The sequence below is a fragment of the Labeo rohita genome, chromosome 15 (genome assembly GCF_022985175.1).
Source record: "Labeo rohita strain BAU-BD-2019 chromosome 15, IGBB_LRoh.1.0, whole genome shotgun sequence".
Taxonomy (NCBI): Eukaryota; Metazoa; Chordata; class Actinopteri; order Cypriniformes; family Cyprinidae; genus Labeo; species Labeo rohita.
The window spans coordinates 27,853,423-27,879,081 of NC_066883.1; the positions used below are offsets into that span (position 1 = coordinate 27,853,423).

At 34.7% G+C, this 25,659-nt stretch overlaps 1 protein-coding gene across 3 annotated transcripts in view; it reads left to right on the forward strand.

Moving 5' to 3' along the window:
* The first annotated feature begins 856 nt into the window (after positions 1-856).
* b3glcta (beta 3-glucosyltransferase a) overlaps positions 857-25,659 on the forward strand; it is a 103,112-nt gene continuing 78,309 nt past the window's right edge. For all 3 annotated transcript variants that reach the window (XM_051130107.1, XM_051130108.1, XM_051130106.1), the window contains exons 1-2: positions 857-1,067; positions 16,832-16,878. In XM_051130107.1, the coding sequence (XP_050986064.1) occupies positions 1,004-1,067; positions 16,832-16,878 (111 nt within the window). In that variant the 5' untranslated portion in view covers positions 857-1,003. The remainder of the gene's footprint in view (positions 1,068-16,831; positions 16,879-25,659) is intronic.

Below are 25,659 nucleotides of genomic sequence, written 5' to 3' on the forward strand. Positions count from 1 at the left end.
AAGAATATATATAATAGAAAAATAAAAAAATAGAATAGAAAAATAATAAAATAAAATTCAGTATTGCAAATTAAAATGTTTTTAACAAAAATATAACATTTAACAAAAAATGATCTCCCTAAAATTCCTATGAAAAAAAAAATACAAGAAAAAACATTTTATAAATATAAAAAACTATATATATATATATATATATATATATATACATTGAATAGAAAAATAATTATAATAATAAAAAATACAGAATAAGAATATATAATATATATATACTGTATATATATATATATATAGAGAGAGAGAGAGAGAGAGAGAGAGAATAGAAAGATAATTATAATAATAAAATGTATTATTGCATTTATTTTTTGTGACAAAAATGTAACGTAACATTTAACAAAAAATGATTATCATTATAATCATTAAAATCCTTATGAAAAAATATAAGAAAAATATTTTATAAATATCATAAAATAATAAAATCCATTTTTAATAAATAAAAACGTTTTACGGAAAAAATTCATGAACAGTTGCGTCTGAGATTTTTTTTTTTTTAATAAATATAGAATAAAAAATAATTTAAAATAATCATAACAACTGTATTTTCATGAACTAATAAATGTATTGCTTAGGCTGTTGTTTGAAGGCAAACTATAAAGTGATTGTTTACGCGTCCTGTCATCTTTTACCATATCTCATTAAAAGTTAATGAAGCTGTTCTGCCGTTTTGTCTGACAGAATTCAAATTTTTGTGAACTATCCCTTTAATAAACATTACTCGCGCTTGTCATGTAGTGCCAAGCACTGCCCCTTTAGTAGTAGTTAGCGATATGGCCACTGGAGGGCGCAGCGGGGACGCGCGTTCAACAGGAAATGTCCTCGCAAAACAAAGCTGGGTAATGATCGGCACGCACAGTAGTGAGTGTTGGATACAGGATCAGTGCAAACACTCTGCTACAGCACATTTACAGCGAGCTGGCAGCGTCCGTTACCCGCGCTTCTTCCTACTATGCTTTCCACAAACTCTCCAAATGGATACAGTGTTGCCCGGTATTTCTTGCTTTGGTCGCTTGGTAAGTATTTCTCCACTCATTTACCAAAAGGAAGTTTTTCAGCTTGGGAATCTTAGGTTTATTCATGTTGCCGTTTGTTTGAATGAGAAAAGCAGCAGTGTAGAAAGATTTTAGTTGTTTTACAGATAGGAAATCATATGCTGAAAATAAACTGTTACTAGTGACAAGGGTATTAACCTGTTTTAAACAAGCTTCCACAAATGACACTTCCTTTTTCTTGTAACAGCTTTGCTGCACTCCGTTAAGTTATGAGGAGTGCTTTTAAATTGATGTTTTGACAGCTGTATGAATTAAACATCTAAATATATGAAGCATGCATGCTTTTTCAAAGTTAGTTTTCGGGTATACAGAATGAATGGTTGAGCTATCTACCTGTGTAGCATTTTAGGCATCGTAGGTGTGATTGGTTGATTCAAAACCTAGTGAGCTGCTTGTCTAGACAGCATTTTGTGCATTGAAGGTTGCATTGATTGTGTCTTGAAAATCTAGTTGCTTAGCTTGACATCATTTTTGGGTATGATATTTTGTATCCTACAATCTAGTGAGCTGACAACATTTTTGGGCATCATAAGTGATTTACTATGAGTAAACTGCCACAGCCAGAGTATCTGGTCGTCACTGTAAATAATTAATTGAACAGACTGATGTGCAAGAGTCTGAAACACAACAGTTTGGAGTAGAAGTGTGGAAAACCGAGGTATGTTGGAAGATGTAATTGAAACCTTTTTTTTTCTGAGTAACGTTACACGTTTTATAAAGTGTACCAGATCTGCTTGAATGTATTGATCAATGCCTATAAAGACGTTTGTGGATATTAAGGTCATAAATCAAACCTGGAACCGCTTGAGTGCATGAATTCCGTGTTTGCATTTGATATAAGATTGTCTGTATGCTTACATGCCAGTCACGTAAATGCAATTCAGGTTGTCGGACTGAGCACCTCATCCGTTTTAACACTAAAAAGCCTGTGGATCCCACTAACCTAATGTGTCAAGCTAGCACCTGAACCACAGGCAAATTGTGCTCTGTGTCTGATTAGAAATATTATCAGTGGCCCTTATTTTGTCTCAGTTTTGCTACTTATCAAAGTATCAGAGTGCCTCGGTTTGTTTAGATTTGCAGGGAAGAGCAGGTTTCTTCAAAATTCATGATGTATGCTGAAGGATCTCAGACGGAACTGTTCATGAAATTATTGATGTGCACAGAAGATACACCTCGCTGCTGTTCGAGAAGGAGAATTGTGGTTGCTAATATCTTGAGGTACTGACCTAGTTTTAGTAGTACTAGCACCTGCAGAGTTCAACTGTAAGGGCCTGCTGGTCTGGAGCACACGAGGGAGTTTTAGGTCAAAACTCGCCTGTTTTTCATTCTTTACGTCTTATATTTGTCAGTCTTGGCCATTTGTTTTTGTGTGATGCATTGAACATTGTTGTGAATTTGTTTAGCTGACTGACTTGAAGTTTGGTTGAAATTGCAAGAATTATCAAGAAATATTATTATTATGATAGTTCATTAAACATTATTAAGAATAAGTTGAAAATTACAAATCCTTTAGTAATTGTATTTATTTATTTCTGCATTTGTTTTATGTATTATTCCAGTAAAATTTAAAATTAAAATGTCATTTTAATTGTAATTTTAAAATTAAATTTAAAGTTGTTAATTAAAACCTAGTAATTTTTGTGACGAAAAAAAAAATATTGGGGAAAAAAAAACAACAATAAAAAAATATAAATATGGAATAAAGATAATTAATACAAATGTATTAAAATTTATTTTTTTTGTAACAAAAATATAACATTTAATGAAATAAATTATCTCACTAAGATTCTTATTTAAAGAAAAATACAAGAAAAAATTAAAATTAAAATTACATTTAAATGTAGTTGTAAAATTTAATATAAAATTGCTAATTAAAACCTAGTAATTTTTGTAAAGATTTTTTGTAACATTTAAAAAAATTATTAGGGAAAGGAAAAACTACAATAAAAATATAAATATGGAATAAAGATAATTAATAAAATGTACTTTTTGTGACAAATGTAACATTTAATGAAAGAAATGATCTCACTAAGATTCTTATTTAAAGAAAAAATACATGTTATAAAATGTTATATTTTATAAATGTAGAATAAACAATTAAAAATAATACAATTGATTATTGCAAATTAAAAGCTCTTATTTTTTGTGACAAAATGTAACATTTAATGTAAAAAAAAGAGTAGTGCTAGGCAATGATTAATTGTGATTAATCACATCCAAAATAAAAGTTTTTGTATATATATATATATATATATATATATATATATATATATATATACATGCATGTATACATTTAAGAAAAATTTTGTTTATATATTAAACATATTTATATATAATTTATATGAATATAAATAAATACATGTACATATTTTCAAAGTATACTGTATGCGTGTGTTTTTATTTAAACGTAATAAATACAGACACACACACACACACACACACACACACACATATATATATATATATATATATATATATATTTAATTTTGGATGCGATTAATCACCAAAAAAGTCTGCCTATGATAGGGAGGGAAAAAAATTATATGAATTGTTTAATATAAAATCTCAAATAATTAAAAATTATTAGTATTAAAAAAAATTAGTATTCAGTATTTTTGTGATGAAAATCTGTTCTAAAAATATCTTTGTGAAATTAAAGAAATATACAAGAAAATGATGTTGAATAAAAATATAATTTAATATTTTTTTCTTCCATATATATAAAAACATGGCAATTGTAGATTACCCAAGAAGCCCCTATAGAAACGGTAGAAAAAAACTAAATTATGCTATACTATTTTCATAGTTTTTTCGCTGTAAGGAATTTCTTGTTTTAAGGTCTTATGAAGATGTATATGTCAAGATATCAGTGCTGTCCTGCTGTATTATTTATGATGCGCAGAATAAAACTTTAAGAGACAAGATATCTTTTTGTGTGTACCTGCAGGCAGAAGGAACGACCAGTCAAAGGCCACTGCGATTTTGCTGCAAGGCACAGCTTAAAAACAAAGCCATATAAAATGTGCATCAAAGATGTTTTGTTAGCTGATGAGATATACTGCGAAAAAGTAAAATAACCAGCAGGTGTTTTGTTAAGTCTTTCCCACAGATGTTGTTCTGTTCCCCTAGAAGTTATTCCGTCGCTTGAGTCAGAAGACAGTTTAAGCGAGCAGTTTTGAAAGATAAAAGTGCTGTTTACACCTGACAGTTAAAAAGATAAACACACCAGTACTCACTGTCTGAAAAAGTGACTGTCAAATCATATCTAAAGTTATGCAGGGAGTGCAGGAATCCATGGATGGCATGAAATCACCTTGGCGGTGTGAATACTTGCGCTCTGTTCTGCTTATCAGTGAGAGGCAGTCTTAGGATTTGGCTTGGGATTGAAAGCCATGGGAGATGGAAACAAACTAGGCATTTATGATGAGCAAAGGAATGCCAATGCATGCTTATTTTTCTCCCAACTTACTAACCTGCTGTAATAGGACAGGAGATCTACTTTAAAGGGATAGTTCACCCAAAAATGAAAATTCTGTAATTAATTACTCATCCTCATTTCATTCCAAACCCGTAAAACCTTTGTTCATCCTTGGAACACAAATTAAGATATTTTTGATGAAATCTGAGAGCTTTCTTATTTCTTATTTCTTTTCTTCTTATTTACTTAAAGCATGAAATAAACATGAATGAACGTCAGAACGTATTTTATTCTAACCACGGAAAGATGTCAATGCACACAATATTTCAAGTCAAAGTCTACCAATGTTAATCTACTCTCCTGTCTGATTTGTTTGTTAGACAAAATGTCAGACTGGCATTATTATTGGTCAGATCGCCTGTCAATCAAGCTGTTTGCGAAGGGTCAATTCAGACTAATTATGCTTTTTTACAATTATGCTTAGATATTATACCTCCATGGTCCAAAAAATAAAATTTAGTTTATTAAATGTATGGTGTAATTAATGTAATGTAAATACATTGTAATAAATAGATAACAGCATTTTAAACATTGATTATTAATATATTTAAATGGAACGTATTATCAAAAACTGCAGTTGCGTCACACAAGGTTCTTTGAATTTTATTCCGTTTAATTTTACTTTATTAAATTAGAATTTCTTTATAGCCTACTGTTTTAATGTTTGTAAATTTAAGTTAAATTCAGGAAAATTAAGTGGAATTTAAAATCGCTTTGTTCCTGAAGTTGCGGATGGTCCTAACTTCTGTATTATGATGCAAATTAAAGTATTTAGCAGAACTGAGCTAAATTTTTGCATTGAGCTCAAATACTCAACTACACAGTATTATTTCTGTCTTACGGTCATTCATATTATCACAGAAACACTGGGATTAAAGGTCATAGTTCAGATATAAAGATTGATGTTTATGGTAGCGTCAATTGTAGTTTATGTTTGAGTCAATTGCGTTGTTTTGTGACTAGGTGGCAACAAGTGACTGTTAAAAAATATGTTTGTCATTGAATCATTTATTTAAGAGATTTGTTCAAAAATGCTTATTTATCCAGTAATGAAACAACTGAAGCATTTATGAGTGACTCATTGAATCCATTATTCAAACCATTTTTTAAAATAATTTTAATATTAAAAATTGGTGAACTCAATTTTTGTGTTGTGTTCTGTGCCGTCAGCACTAGTTGCACCTTGTTGGTGGCTTTTTGAGCATCTTGAACGGGCGTCAGGCAGTCATTGAGACAGTCTGATTGGCTGCTAGAACTGCACGATTAATCATTTAAGATCACGATCTCGATTCAAACACATACTCTAATTTTTAACGGTGCATTCACATGGGACTTGACGGAGTGTGTGTCTGAAGCTTGGTGTTGACACAACCGTCATTGTGACAACAGCCCATCACTTGACTTTTCTGGTATTGCATGAATGCAATTGGCTAGCAAAATGGTATCAAGCACTGCTTTGTTAATGGCTTGAATATCTGCTGTATGCAGTTTCGGTTTCTCGTGCAGATGCAGACTATTGCTATCTGCTTATATAGTGAGTTGTTTTCTAGCTAGCCATTGGCTGTAGTCCTCCATAGATGTTTACACAGATGCCACTGTATACACAGTGTCGTCGCTCACAAAAATCAATGCGTTTTCCAAGATCCCACCAATTTAAATTCCCAAAGAAATGAGAAATCCTTTCACAGGTTGTTTTTACATGTATCAACACAATATTACAGGTTTTTAAGCAATGTGTGAAAAGATGGATCTTAAAATCATACGGTCATTATGGAAAGGGTTCAAATACACAAAAATGCTAAAAACCAAAGAATTTGTGGGACCTGAAGGATTTTGTTCTGAAGAACAGCAGGCAGTATTAAGTATCAAGTGTATGTAAACTTTTGAACAGGCTCTTTTTTTTTATAAATTCAGCTATTATTTTTTCTCATGGACTATATGTAAACATCTTTTATGTGGAATATTTTATTCAGGTCAGTACTAAATAAAAAATGACATGCATTTTATATGATCCTGCTTATTTTGGTAAAATAATTAACATTTTGCAGATTTAGCAAGGTGTATACTTTCGACCTCAACTCTACATGTACACGGAAAACACTGTGCACCTCTGAGTGTGCTACCTACAGGTGAGTGGGCTAGACAAACCACCTGTAGAAACACTCTTTTCTCTCTATGCACCAGACACTTTCTTGTTAACACTTATTAACATTACAAGGACCTAATAAGGACTCACAAATGTCTACTTGTCAACGCACCACAAATCTTTTTGCACTATTTGCGTCTTAACCTTTAAATACCTCTTATGCACATTATCATGCACAGTTATTATGTAAACTACTTGTATAGTCTGTCTTAGGTTATGTGTATGTATAGTCAATTATTTATAGTGTATGTATAGTTACATGTATAGGTTTAAAAAATTGTTTCTACGTCTAGTGTATTTATGTTCATATTTATGTTTATTTATGTAGCGCCGTGGTCCTGCGAGACACGACATTTCATTCCACTGTATGCCCACACTTGTAGCGGAATGACAATAAAGCTTGACCTGACTTGACTTGACTTGACTTGATATATCTACTTGTTGTCAAGTGCTCACAGGTCGGCTTTGTCCATTCCAATATGGCGGATGGCTTGCGTATAGTGACCCACAGAAACATCAACTAATAAGCCATCTATGTGTATAAATCTATAGTGTGTTCAAGCTCAAATTTTTAGCACAGATGCACTAGATGCATGATGACAACACAGATTCGTTGCAGCTAGTTCTTTGTTGGTGATTTGGTGTGTCACAGCCTTCAATTCTCTCCATCTGTTGTTGGTTGAATAGATGAAAATGATAGGAGAGGTCTAACATACTGTACATCACCAGAGAGAAGTCTGCTGTTTCATCATAAGAACTAGTTATGACATTTTTTGTTTTTTAAAGATTTATTTTTGGCCTTTTTGCCTTTATTATTATAGGACAGATCATAGCGGACAGGAAGCGAAGTGGGAGAGTGAGAAGGGGGCGGGATCAGGATCGGGAAAGGTCCTCGACCCGGGATTTGAACTCGGGACACCCGTAGCGCCACTTACAGAACAAAAATTTACAGATAATGTACTCACCCCCTTGTCATCCAAGATGTTCATGTCTTTCTTTCTTCAGTCGTAAGGAAATTATGATTTTTGAAGAAAACATTTCCACATTTTTCTCCATATAATGGACTTCTATGGTGCCCCGAGTTTGAGCTTCCAAAATGTAGTTTAAATGCGGCTTCAAACGATCCCAAATGCGGTTGTAAATGATCCCAGCCGAGGAAGAAGGGTCTTATCTAGCAAAACGATTGGTTATTTTCATAAAAAAAATACAATTTATATACTTTTTAATGTCAAACGCTCATCTTGTCTTACTCTCCCTGAACTCTGTTTTTGTTCTGGTTCATGACAGTTAGGGTATGTCAAAAAACTCCCATCTCATGTTCTCCCTCAACTTCAGAATCGTTCCTACATCACTGTTTTACCTTTGTTGTTAAGGGTGTTTGATGATCTTTGTATGTGCAAAGACTGGGTCGGTACTTCTGCAGCGATATGATGATTTTGAAATAATTTTTGAAATTGAGGGAGAAAATATGAGTTTTTTGACATACCCTAACTGTCTTGAGCCAGAATACAGAGTTCAGGCATTTGAGATTAAAATGTGTTTAAATTGTATTATTTTTATGAAAATAACCATTTGTTTCACTGGAATGGAATTCTTTTCTTCCTTGGCTGGGATCGTTTACAACCACATTTGGGATTGTTTAAAGCGGCATTTAAACTGCATTTTGGAAATTCAAAATTGGGGCACCATATCAGTCCATTATATGTAGAAAAATCCTGAAATGTTTTCATCAAAAAACATAATTTCTTTACGACTGAAGAAAGAAAGACATGAACATCTTAGATGACAAGGGGTTGAGTACATTATCTGTAAATTTTTGTTCTGGAAGTGGACTTCTCTCATAATGAAACACTCACAATAATATGCATAAAATGCAGATAGAAAATATGAATTTTCATTTCATTTTGACTTTAAATGCCAGTTCAGTTCTGAAGGGTGCACGGCCTAAGCAGAGTTGTCGTCATGCTGTGATACCTTTTTAATAATGAAATTCTAGTCTGCTCACAACTTGTTGTCATCGAACTGCACTTTCATCCTGTTTCGATCTTTCGAACGATCAATATTTGTCTATTTGGAGCACACAAGACCCGTCATATACGTTTAACAACAAGCTTTTGATGTGATTATCAGACCTGTCGATCTCAGCTAAGTCCGTCTTGACAGCTACCTCTCTGAAGTTTTCCTTTTCCTTTACACAGACAGGTCATCAGAAAAATCTTTTCCCCATGTTAGCCACCCACTTCCAAGAGAGATTGTGAAGCGGTGTGAGAGATGAGCAGAGGTACTTTTATTCAAGAGATATGTCACGCTCCTTTCAGGTCATATTAGCTTCATAGAGCCATAAAATTCTGTGTGTTTTAAAAGCATCCACTCATCTACTTTGAATGAAATATCAAGAGAGAAGTTCAGGCTTAATATCAGCCATAATTTAAAAGGGATCTGTGATTGACTTATATTTTAGATTGGATTTTATGTAGTGCCCCTACTGTTTGTGGTCCTAATCATCATCGCAGCAGGGTCTAGTACTCAGCAAGAGGGAATTAATACACGCCGACTGAATGCGGAAGCAGCAGACGCTCTATAGCATTGAATGCTATCATTTAATGTCAGAAACACATTCAAGTGGCAGTGGTTTGCAAGTCTCTCCTAACTAATGCATGCCATTAGTATAATTCTCTCAGAACAGCTTTGAGGGCTCCTCCGAGTGCCCATTTGATAAATATCAGTGCACCTTTGTGATTTATGGAAGGAGTTATGACTAATAACTCGCTTTGTTTGCTTCACACTTGTGCATTGCTGACTCTTTATGCATTCCCTCTTTTGATTAACAGTTGTAGGTTCATTATCAAGTTCCGGAATATATGCAGTACTACAAATGACTTCTTGTACACTCTGAATATGTAATTAATTAAAAGAAATATTAGTAAAATTATCACGTAATTTGCATGGCTCGCTACTTACAGAGGCAACGAGCATGATGCGCAGGAAATATTGTGAGGACCTGGCAACAAAAAGACCTTCAGGCATAATACGGCACGCATGCATGAACAATAAATTTGGCTTCCGGAAGCAAACCGAAGCGACTGCTCTCATTGTGGCTCTGAGACTACAGAATCCCATTTCCGTCACAGAGAAAAACCAATACTGAGGACAATAGTTCAGTTTTAAATAAGTGCCAGTTACAATTCTGATTCAGGCAAACAGTGGCTGATTGGGAAATTGGAAATGTCTGGAGGTGTGGTTGAGGAAGCGAGGTAAATTAATGCATTTCTTGACGAAGTTCAAACATCTCCCCGTCTGGCTTCCACAGCTAAGTAATGCAAATTCCTGTGCTTTCAAATGACATATTGAGTTTGGGGAAGAGCTCCTTGACTGCTGAGGGAGTATGTTATGTAGGTGTGCAGATGTATAGTGTGGAATACATTCCTGAACATATTGCATCTGAAGTGTTGGCATTTCCTGTTCTTTAATCAGTCACACAGTAATAGGGATCCATCGTCATCTGGTTATAAAAATGAGTTAAGATGAATTCTAACAGTCAGTATTAAATGATTAATTGTACAGTTGCTTTTTATTTTTACATTTAGATTACCTCACTTAAAAATCACTTAAAGTTATTTTTTTAAAAAACACTAATAATTTAATAATACTGGTAAATCTAGTATTAATCCCAAAATATGAAATATCCATCTTCATACTGTATTTTACAATGTTGTGGTGCCTAAATTTATTTTTAATTTTTGTGTTTTTAGTTTTATTCTTAATTTATTTAACCACAGTATAGTATAGAATTTTAAAATGGATTATTAATGATTTATTATTAATATTATTATTACAAATAATTTAACTACTACTACTGTTGTTACTATTATTTATTTTATAATAATTAATAAATAATATACAATTAATAAATAAATAAAAACTACTTAATTATTTTATTTTTTATATGTTAATTATGGAAAAGAATATTTATTTTAATTAATTATTAATTAATTAATTAATAATTCATTCATGTAGCTGTATCAGCCTCAGTTTTAAGAGTTTTTTTTTTTTTTAATTATCTTTATAATCTCAATTAATGCAGCAATTCTTGGTTATTTGTCTTTACTTTATATAATGAATACTGTGTTTAGGTATAATAATTTGCAAATAAATAAAAACAACAGTTATTTTTAATCATTTATTAATTATTTAAAATTAAATCATTATAAATAATAAATTGTTGTATTTATTTATTTTTTTATTTATTTATTAGTAATTCATTCTTGTGGCTGTACCAGCCTCAGTTGTAAGAGATTTTTGTTAAATATCTTCATAATCTCAATGAATGCAGCAATTCTTAGTTATTTTATTATTATTATTATTATTTTTTTTTTTTGCTTTATATAATGAATACTATGTTTAGGCATCCTGCTGATTTGCAAATAAATAAAAACAACAGTTATTTTATTTTATTTGTTCATTTGAATTATTTATTGATTATTTAAAAAGAATAATTATAATTTAATAATAAATAATTAAAAATAATAAATCAATAATAAACTATTGTTTTTATTTTTTATTCATTATTAATTTGTTAGTAATTCAATCTTGTAGCTGTATCAACCTCAGCTTTAAGACTTTTAAAAAGAATATATCTTTATAATCTCAATGAATGCAGCAGTTCTTGGTTATTTTTTGCTTTATTTAATAAATACTGTGTTTCGGCATCCTGCTGATTTGCAAATAAATAAAAACAACAGTTATTTATTTATTTTTAATTATTTATTAATTATTTAGAAAAATAATAATTAATACATAATTAAAAATAATTGATCAATAATAAATTGTTGTTTTTATTTGTTAATTTTATTAATTAGTAATTTATTAGTAATTCTTTCTTATAGCTGTACCAACCTCAGTTTTAAGAGTTTCCTGTTAAATATCTGTTTGGCGTCCTGCTGATTTGACGCACTACTTTTTGCATACTGTGTAGCAGGGAAGTATACGTATTTGTTCGCAGGAACTGTGCATCCATTCGTCCTAGCAGACTTTGAAAACCCTTTGATTACCCAAGCATAGCTTTCACCCAAAGCTTCTAATTTCCCTCATTTTTCTTTGTTGTTCTGCTTTATCTGAAGCAGCATCTGTTCTTTGCATTTGTCTGGGAGACATTTGAAAAAAAAAATCGTGCACAGATGTCAGTTCAGTCAAATGATTTTCTCACAGTACTTTGTCAGGAATATAGCCAGCGGTTGTCAGAAGTAAGGAGGGCGCTATATAGTGATGTAGTCTCGGCGGCCACGTGTAAGTAGCGCTTGGAGAGCTGGTAAATGGCCCTCGTGTGTGTCTCTCTCCCCCTCACATCCTCAGGGGACCGACATGAAAAGATAGAAAGTTTGCGACAGATGTCAGAAAACGAGCGGTGAACTTGGACGCGTTCCTGAAGGAAGCCAAGGTTTTCAAGCCAAATGTTGCATATTTAATTCACCCTGACAAGACTCTGAGTCCATGTGAGAATGTAGCCTTGTAGTCTTGCTGCTGAAAGAAGCGATTTTTCTTTGTTGAAACCTATTTTCTCACCCCCCAGTTTCTCTTATTTATGTGGAATCATTTATTTAGGATTCAAGATGGATCTATTTAATGGTTCCTTCTCGCTTTGAGATGTTGGCTGAATGAAACTGAATGCTGGTGAATGTGCTCGGCTTTTTATATAAAACATATTTCTTGCATTTTACAATCGTTTTAATGGCACGCTCAGGGAGATGTAGTATTATGAGACTCCCGTATTGCTTTCCTTTCGCGATCCTGTCGGAGCACTAATACAGAATATTAGATTTGAGGTGAAATTTTGATCTAGCTCTTGCCGCTGTGAGAGCAGAGCACTTTGGGGAAGCTATCCTTATGATAGTGTCACTAGCAGTGTGCATTCGTCAGCTGTAAACAACCCAAAGCTTGGGTAGAACTGTTGGGGGAATTATCTGACAGCAACAGCAGACCTATATATCGTCTGTGGCCTCGACTCATCCTGCCCATTGATATGCTGAAAATGCCATGGCCCTTTATGATTCAGCCACAGTGGGAAAAAGAGCAGCAATAATGTTCAGGGCAGAGCAAATCCATCCACCCATGGGTTATTTATTATTAATGGCTTACATTTTGTAAGAAATACAGAAAGCGACTGCTTGAAGGGTTCTGAGAGATCGTTTTAAAACATTCGCAAATGTGTTTTGTAGGGCTGTAAAATGGATTCATTAAAAGAACTGTGAATGTATATAAATATGCACACATACATGTGTATATTTAGAGTGCCCCTGTTATGCTTTTTCCAATATTGCCTTTTATGCAGTGTGTAATGTAGCTGTATGTGAATGTAAATGATCTGGTAAGTTGTAAAAGCTGAAAGCTGAAAACCCCAAAATAAAGAATCGACTCTGTACAGCCTAAACGAGTCGTTAGTATATCAAATCCCTTGCATATCAAATATTACCTTGCCTACAAACACGTCATTTTACTGACGACTGCATCTGTAATCTTGGGGAGTTCAATGCGGGATTCACAAAACGTTTGCTTTTGGAAGATGGCTCAGTACCCAGTTTATTTAAACTAGCTGACTCTGTCTATAATATGATAAATAATAGATGTTTATATTTTCTATTGAGCGTTCAAAATACGGAATGGAAGTGGGTGTATTGTTTCCGACATGTGCTGTAGTGAGTTGGGTACCGTTCACATTTTAATTCGGTACGGAAAAAGTGGTGCTAGAGTCTTTTCATGTGGTGAATGTGCTTTTAAAAACCCCTATGTAGATTAAATGTGAGAAGAGAGGAAAATATATATTTCAGTACTTTCTCTCGCAGTTATATCGTTGTGTAATTGCACTGTATATAAATTGTGGGCATCAGGGAGCCGCTATTACAGGAGAAGTCCACTTCCAGAACAAAACTTTACAGATAATGTACTCACCCCCTTGTCAAGATGTTCATGTCTTTCTTTCTTCAGTCATAAAGAAATTTTTTTCCATATAATGGACTGCTATGGTGCCCTGAGTTTGAACTTCCAAAATGCAGTTTAAATGTGGCTTCAAACAATCCCAAATGCAGTTTAATGTCATACGTTCATCTTGTCTTGCTCTGCCTGAACTCTGTGTATTCTGGCTCAAGACAGTTAGGGTATGTTGAAAAACTCCAATCATATTTTCTCCCTCAACTTCAAAAATCATTTCAAAATCATCCTACATCACTGCAGAAGTACCAAACCAGTCTTCGCAAAGTGAACACGTAAAGAAGATCAAACACCTTTAACAAAAAAGGTAAAATGGCGATATAGGACAATTTTGAAGTTGAGGGAGAATATGAGATGGGAGTTTTTCGACATACCCTAACTGTCATGAACCGGAAAAAACAAGAGTCCAGGCAGAGCGAGACGAGTGTTTGAGATTGAAAAGTACATTCTATTAATTTAATGAAAATAACCGATCGTTTTGCTGGATATGACCCTTCTTCCTCGGCTGGGATTGTTTACAACCGCGATCGTTTGAAGCCGCATTTAAACTGCATTTTGGAAGTTCAAACTCGGGGCACCACAGATGTCCAGAAAAATGCTGAAATGTTTTCCTTAAAAAACAATTTCAGTACGACTGAAGAAAGAAAGACATGAACATCTTGGATGACAAGGTGGGTGAGTACTAGGGATGTCACATACTCAATATAATATCGAACGGTTCGTTACGACATCCATGGTTCAATACGCGCTTGTGAATTGCGTTTTTTTGGTTTTGCATTTAAATAACTTCCTTGTTTTTTTTCTCTCGGAATTTGCTGTGTGTGTGCCCGCGATTTCACGTGCTGAAATGAGGAAACGCTTCCCCGCTTATATTTGAGAAAGCAACACACGCAGAGCATCTTCCATTCTAATGACAGGCAATGATAAGCCTTTCTAAACCTGTTGTCCAACAAAAGTAGTTATGTTGTTTTTAATTCGCAGCATCAGTCGAGTGTTTGAAATAACTTCCTTATGTGATCTGATGTGGATTCTTATCACAGAATGGGGCAGACAAAAAATTCTATACTCATATTCAATGTATGTCGATGCAAAAAGCAGTGGCTTATGAAAATACCCGAGATGGCTTGAAGAACACAGTTAAACCATATATTATTGCATACTAGTTTTTATGGTCCTTACATTTCGTCATTCAAAAAGTTTAATGTTATATCTTGTTTTTAATCAGCTACAGCAATAGCAATGCTTTTATCCACATTAGAGAAGCTGGAACGGAACGTAATCAGTGCTACTTCTTTGACGCATATGTGTTTTTTTTGCACGAGGGCGCACTCTGGCATCCACAATGAGTGAAACCCATTCTATTTTGCGTAAAAAATTGAAAAAATAATACTCTCTCAAAAGAAAAATGAAGCAGACATATACTAAACCACGCTTTTTCGTTTACGGGAGTATTTTGTTAATTTGTTCCAAAAAAACCCACACTGAAGTGGCAAGATATCAGAACCGAACTGAACGGAAAACCGTGGTTAAAAACTGAGGTACGTATTGAACCTTGGACTAACTGTATTGTTGCATCCCTAGTGAGTACATTATCTATAAATTTACAATATATCCAGGAAGTAGATACTGTATAGCAAAAACAAATTATTTATTTTTGTTAAAAACAAGACCTAAAATGCTGCATGGGGACTTTAATTTATATTTTTAAAGCTCTGCACATTCACATTAAGCATTTAAACAAACTGATTAACTAAATAAATTTATCCTTTTCATTAGTCCGTGAAAAGGAGAAAAGTTCAGGCATACTGTATTATTCCCTGAACTCGCTGGGCAGTAAAGCAGTGTATGCAGACAGTGTGACATTAAATATAAAATAAAAAGACAAATGCGTACCTATACATTGTTATTAATATGATTTGTTCAGCAACATTATTTTCAAACCCACAAGACTAATTGGATCCTCAGAGCAGCTCGCGCTCTTTGGGTCTAATGAGCTCACATAATCATGTTACATTTACACATGACCTTTTGATTTCCCTCGTTTGTGATATTGCTCAATGTTTCCTCGTTTCAGAGTGAATGAATTTTAATGCTGCCAAGTCTAGATTTCTTTCCACTTTTCTCTATGGCTATGTTTACCAGTCATCTTCTTTTAACAAGTGTTAGATATTAGTTGTCATCGCTGTCCACATTAATGAATCTAAAGATGTTTTCGTTTAAACAGCCAGCAGACATTTTCAGCATAGAGCCATTCATTTATGCATATTTAATGTATTCAGCACAACACCAAGCCAAGAAACGCAACTTATTTTGTGCCTGTTGCTGTTGGATTTTGGCATCATTTGTATGTTTATATGAAAAACTCCAGTTTTTCTGCAGGCTTCTCAAGAGTTGGACATCTACAAAGAACTGGACTCCATAAATAATTTAGTTATAAGCATACAGGGCCAGGGGTAAAGAAGCAATATAAAATTCAAACCAACTATTGGCTCTGAGGTGTAAACCTCAGCCTCATTAAAGAGTTGTGTAATAATAGATTTCACAGGTTGCGAATGGACTTGTGAAGTAGCGAGAAGCAAATGCCTTTTAACCTTCATATGAGTTAATCTGGATTTTTAATGCACACCTTCATGGCTCTGCTCTGAAAATGTCACCCGAGGAGCGGATAAGTAAAAGGAGCAATTACGAACTGGTCCAAGGACAGCCTAATGGCTGTCGTATTCTCAGGAACCGAAGCTCACTCCCAATGATTTCACTGGCACCAAAAGTCATCTCTGCAACTGCCGTTTTGACGCTCGATATCGATTTCGAGGCTCCTCGCAAAACGACTCTCTTCTCGGGATCAATGGAAATGTAATTTGAGAGAGGCTTCTCCAGCTCTAATGAAAAACTTTGCAAAATACATGTGGTGCAGACAGAAGTCCCTAACGGCTGGTAGAGATTAAAGGAGAATAGATTCTCCTCTAATCAGCTGGCTTTTAACTCCCTCTTCTTAAAGGATCACGTAACATTTACATTAGAAAATCATAGGCTTTTAGGCTCGCAGTTCTGTCAGCATGTTAATGGTGCCCTCATTGTTGTGATCTGATGTTTTCTGTTTGATTTCTCCTCCAGTGCCCCTCATCACTGCAAAGGGAAATGATGCGGAGAGTCCCACAAAGGTAAGGGTTGACGCATGTTTATTGTTGTGTGTCAGACAGCAGTTTGATTTTAAATCAAACATCTGTATTATCTCCCGTTCTTTTGTGTGTATGCTTTTCAAGCATGCCTCAAGACCCATCACCCCCTACAAGCTTTGTTTATTCAGCACTATGAATGCAAGCTTGAATATAAATTTTATGTATATAATTTTATATTTTACAGGCTTCGTACAAGGTGCTTAAAGTGCTTGAAGTACTTGAATTTGACCTTGATAATAGCAGTATTCCTTTGAAAAGTGCTTGAATTATTGTAAGACATTGTATCTATGAAATAAGTGTTTAATTTTTGTCAATAAGCACATATCTCTTCACACAAAATTTATGCAATTTAAAACACATCATATCTTTTTCAGTTATTTCAGTTATTTGCAGAATGCTCTGTTCTGATTGATTCAAACTGTTGACTTTGATCATTCATTCTTTTTAAGCCATTCACTAGCATTCTTGTATCATGAATCATTTGATTCAGGTCCAGACTTAAGCACACATATCACAAATTTGATTTAGATCAGAACGGGTTTGTGAATCATTTTGCAAATTGAATGGTTGACACGCTACATTATTTGAAGTCCTGATCTAAATCAAATGATTCGTGGTACGCAAAGTTCTTATCGAAGTCAAATGATTCGCAGTCTGTGTTCCAAGTCCTACTTTGAAATGGTGAACCAAAATCATTTAATTTGAATCATTCAATTCGCAAAATGATTCACAAACCCGTTCTGATCTAAATCAAATTTGTGATATGTGTGCTTAAGTCCCGACCTGAATCATTATTCGGACTTCAGAGCGTGGATTGCGAATCGTTTGATTTAGATCAGAATTTTGAAACAGGTTCACAAATCTTTTGCTTTAGATCAAAACTTTAGAGCATGGATCTGAATCATTTGATTGGGATTGGGACTTCAGAGCGGCTTCGCAAATCTTTTGCTTTAGATCTATTTCTCATTTTTTAGAATTTAAAATAGAAGACATTGTTCGATAAGTGATATATCTCTTTGAAGTCCTGGAAAATCAAAAAAGTAGTGCTTAAAAAGTCCTTGAAAGTCCTGGAATTTCATTTTACAGTATCTGTACGAAGCCTGATTTTAATGTGGAAAACCCAGTGATCAAAATTAGAGAACAGTAACCACTGTAGCATGAAAGAAGACATAACTCGCGTCATGTCTACATCGGATGCAACAAAGAGAACGTTGCAAATCATTTGCACTTTCTGTCAGAACCCCATAAATAGAACAAGGCATCAGTTTACTGTCCGGGATTTGTCGTGTTGAATCGCCACCTCCTGGGAAAAGTAGGTTGCTGCTGGAAGAGGTGTTAGTTAGGCCAACAGGGGGTGCTCACCTTGTGGTCTGTTTGGGTCCCAACGCCCCAGTGTAGTGATGGGGACACTATACTCTCAAAAAGCACCATCCTTCAAACCAAAAAGGAAAATTATACATTTGGTCCTGGTCCCCTTAGCGTTCACACCTAAAGGCATAGTGATGCATTCACAACCTGATTAGTTGTGGTGAATGACTTTTATGTCATGATGGAACACCCCCAAACAAAAGGAAAAGGTGCGTTTGACTTAAAGCTGCGGGTATATGACATCAAAGTACCCATTCTGCTTAGTGCCAAAAAGTCGAAAAGCCCTAATGCCATCTGCTGGACTAAGTGCGCTCATTGTTGCGTGTAGTGTTGTCACGGTACCAAAATTTCAGTATTCGGTACCAATACCAGTGAAAATCCACGGTTCTCGGTACCAATTTCGGTACCAAATCAAAACTTTTCAGTAAATAACAAACCTCAGCTTTTTATAACAAAGTTAGATAAGATTACTTATACTGAGTGTAAGATATCAATGTTACACAGATGGAAACTGTAGTATTAAAAACACTTTACAAAAAGATAACATTTAACATGACTTAATAAACAAGTGTTACATAGCAATTATTCTTCTTAATTTCAAAATGTATTCATAATTTATTTTAAATTAAAAGTTGTATCTGTTGACATTATTTCACGCACAATGAACAAACATGAACCATCAAATGTTTGTATAAAACAACATTCACACACATTAATTAATGTTCACTCACTGTAAATTTATGTTAGATAATATATTAAGTCATGTTAATGAATAGTATCTTTTACCAAACTATACTGGACTGTATTTGACTGTACTTTTATTTAATCAAACTGCGCAAACTATATTTTATAGCCTAGAACTGCTTTTCTGATGGACCGATTTTAAGGCTATAAACATTAACCATACATTTGTACATTTGTTCTCTAACACACATATTTTAGCTACACGGGTCATTTAAAAGCCTCAGGTGTGTAAAAATAGTACACTATCATGTCCTGTTTTTTTTTTTTTTTAATAAACGCTATAGGAGCATTAAACACTTAATAAAGAAGTTTATTCTAATTCTCGCGTTAGCATTAGCCGCGCTTATGCTAACGATTAACTAAGCAAATGGCGATGTTTATTTAACGTATAATTTTTATAACAGAAGCTCTAAATATAAAATTAAATTAAAACTTACCTGCTTGAACTTTCATTAAATCTTGGTGTCGGTCTTTGAGGTGTTTTATTAAGTTCGATGTATTTCCTCCTTTTGAGAGAGAACTTCGATAACACCGTTTGCAGATGGGGTTCTGATGATCTATGATGTTGCCCTTGTCATCAGTCGCAAATACAAAATATTTCCACACGAGGCTCCTTCCTCCTTTCTTTTCAACAAGCGGATTCAGAGCAGCCGCATCAGCAGCACCACCGGTCGCTGTGTCTTTGTGCTTTTATGAAGAAGACGCAACTGCGCACTTTTCGCATAGCGCAGCAAGAACCGGGTTGACCGGGTGCTCGGTACCACCGGTACTTAAGAAAACCTGGTACCGTAACATTTAATTTTTTTTAGTACCGACTTGGTACCGAAGTACCGGGTCTTTTGACAACACTAGTTGCGTGTATATGATTTTATTTTTATGACATCTGAACTCACTAAAAGGCACTTTACTTCCTCATGGCTCTATGTTTGCCCTCTGCTCATTTTGTTTTGGATACACTGTGTGTTTCCTTCGTGAAAACATGTCGCATAGCGTCGCAACTTGTCATTACTTCCTGTTTTTGGTTTGTTTAGAAGTATTTGGTCTGTGCCGCATTCATATTTCAATCAAACCACACCAGAGAGTGTTTGGAAGCGCTTGTTTGGTGCGCACCAGGGTTCGGATTGCAGTGTTCACACTTGCTCAAATGAACCGCACTAACAGAGAAATCGCACCAGAGTTTGTTTTAGTCTAACCAAACATGACCAGTGTGAACAAACCCGTAAACAAGCCAAAACAGAAAGCGCTGAGCTGGCAAGCAATTCCAGCTGCAGTGTTGAACCGATTTTCCCATTAAGAGTCTCCCTATTATCCTGTCTTCTTGTGCATTTGTCTCGGCCAAATATTGTCCTATCCTTACAAACCATACATCAATGGAAAGCTTATTTATTCAGCTTTCAGATGATGTATAAAGCACAGTAGCGCAGTAATTGTGACTAAAATATACAGAAACATATTTCATAAATTGCTTTTACGTTAATGCATTTGTTATACAAAGTGAATAACTTTACATTCAAGATATATATTTATCAGTCTATGACCCTGGTGTTGCTACTGTAGGTAAATCAGTCTAAAGCAAATTTTGAAAACACCTAAAAAGCGGTAGTTATGCACTGGTCAAATCACCTATATGCATTGAAATATCCTGATCCTTGAATTAAATAGGTTGCAAACTTCAGAAGGCAAAAATGTAATTTATTAGTTTCATAAACTACTGTTTATCATCTGTAAACATTAGTGGACAAAAAGTGCATCCGTAAGTTCATTTAACTGCTGCGTTTTAATCAGTATTTTGTCTTATTTGGTAGCAGATCCATCTATGGCTAAATCAAAGGCTTTGTCATTGTATTGCAATAAGCATTGAATTGAGTTTGTCTAACTATAAGAGCCTTTGACAGGGGCCTTCACAGCTGAAATGCTGAGAGAATGATCCTCGCCGCAAGTAACGCTCATCTCTTTTATTGCGTCAGCCGTTTCTGCTTTTTCCTGATAGGTTTCACGGTTAATGCATTCGTTTTCTGGTATCGCTTTTGTTGAGTTTTAAGCAGAAATGCCACTGACATTCTGGGTCAGGAGAGGGAATGAGGGACAGAGGAGGAGAAAGACAGGTGAGCGCATTGGAATTGGTGAAAAGGAAGATGTAATACGCTTGTGTTTAGACCTTGACCCAGGGTCAGATGTGTTTGTATGTCTTGGGTTTTTATGGATTTTTCCGTTTCTTTGTTGATTTTTCAATCTCTTTTCTTCAAGCAGGTGAAATTAAAAGTGAAATAGTTCAGTTTGTTATCCTCACTATGGTTGAAGGTTCACGCATTCATGGTTGATTGAATGTAAATAAAGCAAAACCACTCCTATACTTCGTATCAGTACCAAGGTGGACATTTTAATGAATAGTTCCTTCTAGATCCTTTCAGAAAGATGGAAAGGAGAAGAAATAGACATGAAATAGTTGAGAAGCTTTTCTTGATTAGCACAGCACTTAGATGACAGGGTGGACAATTGTTCAGGCCCTCCTACTGTTAAATCAATGCTCTTCAAAGAGACACATCCTCGAGCACATGGGGTGAGAGGATTGACTGGTTGCAATCAAGGATTCAAATGAATGGTGCCGCTGCTGTCATTGAAGTTTGCTTTCTCTGCCTTTTCAATGTGTTTAGTAGGGCTGCCAGTTGATTTAAACTTAAATTACATGATGTTGAAATGAATGAAATAAATCACAATTGAATGCATCTATTAATATGCGCTAAGAAATAATTCAGTGATATAGAAATCATTGGAGAGAAAGTCTGTATATTGTGATTTCCGTTGAAAATAAACCCTTCATGAATGTTAGAAGAGCATTCGTTCTGTTGCATCTGGGCAAATATGTTGAATTTGTATGACTGTGTGTGAAGTTTAAAGCAATTCATGTCGATTCTGTTTTATTCCGCAGACCTTCCGCCTGTTTTTGAACTCTGTCTTCTCATTCTGTGCTGCCTGTTCTCATTCAGGAGTTATGAGTATTTAATTTTAACACTTGTAATATAAAATATAAATTTTAAAAAAATTAGTTGTGCTAAATTAACATGTTAAATGGACACCCCTAGTATTTTTATATTTTTATATTTATAATTGACATTTTTTTATATATATTTGTTACATTTACTGAAACAGGTAACAATTAATACAAATTAATTTTTATATTATTAGAATAATGAATACAATATACATACAACTCATTAATTTAATTTTGGTACTTTTTAAAGTATCGTTTAACAAATTTGACACCATTCAGCACCGTGTAGTTGTTTTTAAGCAGACTTCCTTGGAAGAGAAAGTTATTGGAGTTCCTGCTTTAGCTAATGACTTTCCTTGATGAATGATTGATGTGATCGCATTATAGCAGTCTGAGATATTTCAGGTTTGGCGTGTCATCACAAAGACGCTGTTGCAAAATTAATGCGTTAGAAAAGAAGTCGGGCTAAAAGTGAAATTGCTGTCTTATACAGAAACTTGTGACTGACTTTATTGTGTCAGGAGTCACCAATGTGTTAGGGAAAGATGCAGTTTTTAAATATAAATGTAAAATGTGACCCTGAACAACAAAACCAGTCTTAAGAAGCACAGTTATATTTGTAGCAATAGCCAAAAATAAACTGTATGGGTCAAAATGATCTTTTATGCAAAAAATCATTAGGATATTAAGTATTAATCTTCCTACCGTAAATATATATCAAAACTTAGTAATATGCATTGCTAAGAACCTAATTTGGACAACTTTAAAGGCAATTGTCTTAATATTTTGATTTGCACCATCAGATTCCATATTTTCAAATAGTTGTATCTCGGCCAAATATTGTCCCCATCCTAACAAACCATACATCAGTGGAAAGCTTATTTTTATTCAGCTTAATAGGTTTTGAAAAATTGACACTTGTGACTGGTTTTGTGGTCCAGGGTCACAAATGTTTTTACTTTAGAAAAATATTTCTTTTTAAAAGTTTTCTCCTTAATACCTATGCAGTTCACGTGACACCATGTCTGTGCAGGACAGTGGTTGCATGCAGATTACGTTGTTGGGTCGTACACTTGTCCTTGCTCTCGGATACAGGTCAGGGATTACAATTTGGCTCGAAATATGAAGAAAAAACCCCGCAACCTGCAAGTCATGTGATTTACAACACAACCAACAGCTCATAAAAGATATACCAAGGTGCAGTTTTCATCTTCAACTTTTCAATCTTGCATGACCTTTGCTGTCAACCTTTTTCTCAATAACCGGCCACATTGGTCATGCAGCTCGAGGAACGGCGCTGGACTCGGAATCTCAATGGCTCAGGGAACAGAGGGCAAATGAGACTCGACAGGTCACTGGTGTGTGCTGGAATACTCTCCCATATATCACACAGCGAACCAACCTTGGCCTGCGAATGAAAAAATTGAAAGGTGGGTCCAATCAAGGATGTTTCAGAAGATTCCCTTGATTGAATTGCTCTTGGAAGGCGAGCACACATATTAAACCCAACTCCAATTAAGCTTGGCCCTGTAATTTCAAGCAGCCTTGCCCATGTGAAACGACTGGTGATTCATTTTTACCTCTTCAAACAGGTTCGGTCCTGTCAGTGCTGGTTTAGCTGAAGGATATTGAGAGCCAGCTGGCAAATGTCACTCAAGCTACTTGCTGCTGCTTGCAATCTCGGCATGCTTGCGCCGGCAGTTCTAGGCTTCGCCATCTGTGCCGCACTGTCCTTTTCTCACAGAATCCCACAGAAGAGTGTTTTTGACGTATTTGAAAGCAATGGGAATGGTGACGGAACGGCTTTTTTCTGGGCTTGCATGGTTCTTTTCCTGCAGAAGGATAAGAAATGGCCATCACAAGGGATTATCTTGAGACCCGTTGCTCAGATCAGGCATCAATGGAGAGAAACTGGCTCCTCTGATGTGCTTTGTGACAACAATTCTTTAAACTACAGGATATGGATGGGGCCGGATAGAAAGTTAATTCTGACTCTGCCATTGGCCATTGAATTGTAATTGCTTCATCAATGGCTGTATCAGCAGCAAAACAGGTTCCCGGCAGCCGTGAGATGTGACAATGTGTTGAATTTATGATTTTCAAGTATGACCTTGTAAATCAAGGAAAAAGATTTTATGAGTCCCACATGTGTCTTGTGCTTTTTATTTGATATTCTTAGCACTGCCCACATGCAGTCGTTGTCTTCTGGGTGCATTGTTTTTGTCTCTGATATCCCTGGTGTACCACATGTTGGTGGGTAGAGTTTGTCCTTCATTCTTTTTCGATTTTGTCTGTGGACTATAATTTTCTTTATTTTGTGTTTGGAGGTCTCCCACGAAGAATAAACCTTCCTTAGGTTTCTTTTTGGATATAATGGGGGAACAACAACAATAAAAACCCTTAAAGGTGTAGTTCACCCCAAAATAAAAATTCTGTGATTACTCACTCTCATGTCGTTCCAAAACCTTAAGACCTTCATCTTCAGAACACAAATTTAGATATTTTTGGTGAAATCCGAGAGCTTTCTGACCCTGCATAGACAACAAAACTGACACTTTAAAGTCCAAAAAGGTAGTAAGGACATTGTTAAAATAGTCCATGTGACATCAGTGATACAACCAGAATTTTATGAAGCTATGAGAATACTTTGTGTGCAAAGTAAACAAAAATAATGACTTTTATTCAACAATTTCTTTTTGCGTGTCAGTCTTCGCTGCAAATTTTCATTTCTGGGTGAACTATCCTATTAAATAATGTGTTTATAGTTTCTAGTTTGTGTGAGTGTTTAACTTTTAATGTAGTATTAATATTTGATTTTATTTCAGCTTTATTTTATTTAACAAAAATGATTTTTATTAGTTCATTTTTGACTTTAAGGGATAAATAATAAGTGCAAATTAGGCAATTTATTAAACAATGAAAATTCGCCATCTAGATACAGTGCCCTCCACAAATATTGGCACCCTCAGTAAGTATGAGAGCAAATTCAGCTGTGGAAATAAATGTGCATCCTTCATCCTTTTGATCTTTCATTCAAAAAATTCACAAAATTCGAACCATTCATTGAAGTAAAACAATGGAAAGTCGGCGGAAAATCTCATTATGAAATAAATGTTTTTATATAGTTAATGCTGGCCAAAATGATTGGCATCCCTAGATATTCTTATGAGTGAAATATCTCTGAAGTATGTTCCCATTTATATTCCCTTTTTTTTTTTTTGTGCACACCATGGTGACTAAGAGCATGAAATTGAATTGTCCAGCCATGACTTCCTGTTGACCAGGATTATAAATATGAGGAACACAAAGGCCAAATTTCCTTAATTGTCCATCACAAGGTGTAAAACCAAAGAATAATATAGTTCTGATCTGCGGAACAAGATTGCTAAACTTCACAAAATAGAAAGTGGCTGTAAGAAAAATGCTAAAGCATTGAAAATCCCCATTTCCACCATCAGGCTAATAATTAAGAAGTTCCAGTCAACAGAAAATGTTACAAATCTGCTTTGAAGAGGACGCGTGTCTATATCATCCTAATGCACAGGGAGGATGACAGTTTGAGTGGCCAAAGACTCTCCGAGGATTATTAGTTGAGTCTTAGGGGCAGAAAGCCTAAAAAAAATAGCCAAATAGCCCCAATCACATGTTGTTTAGGAGGG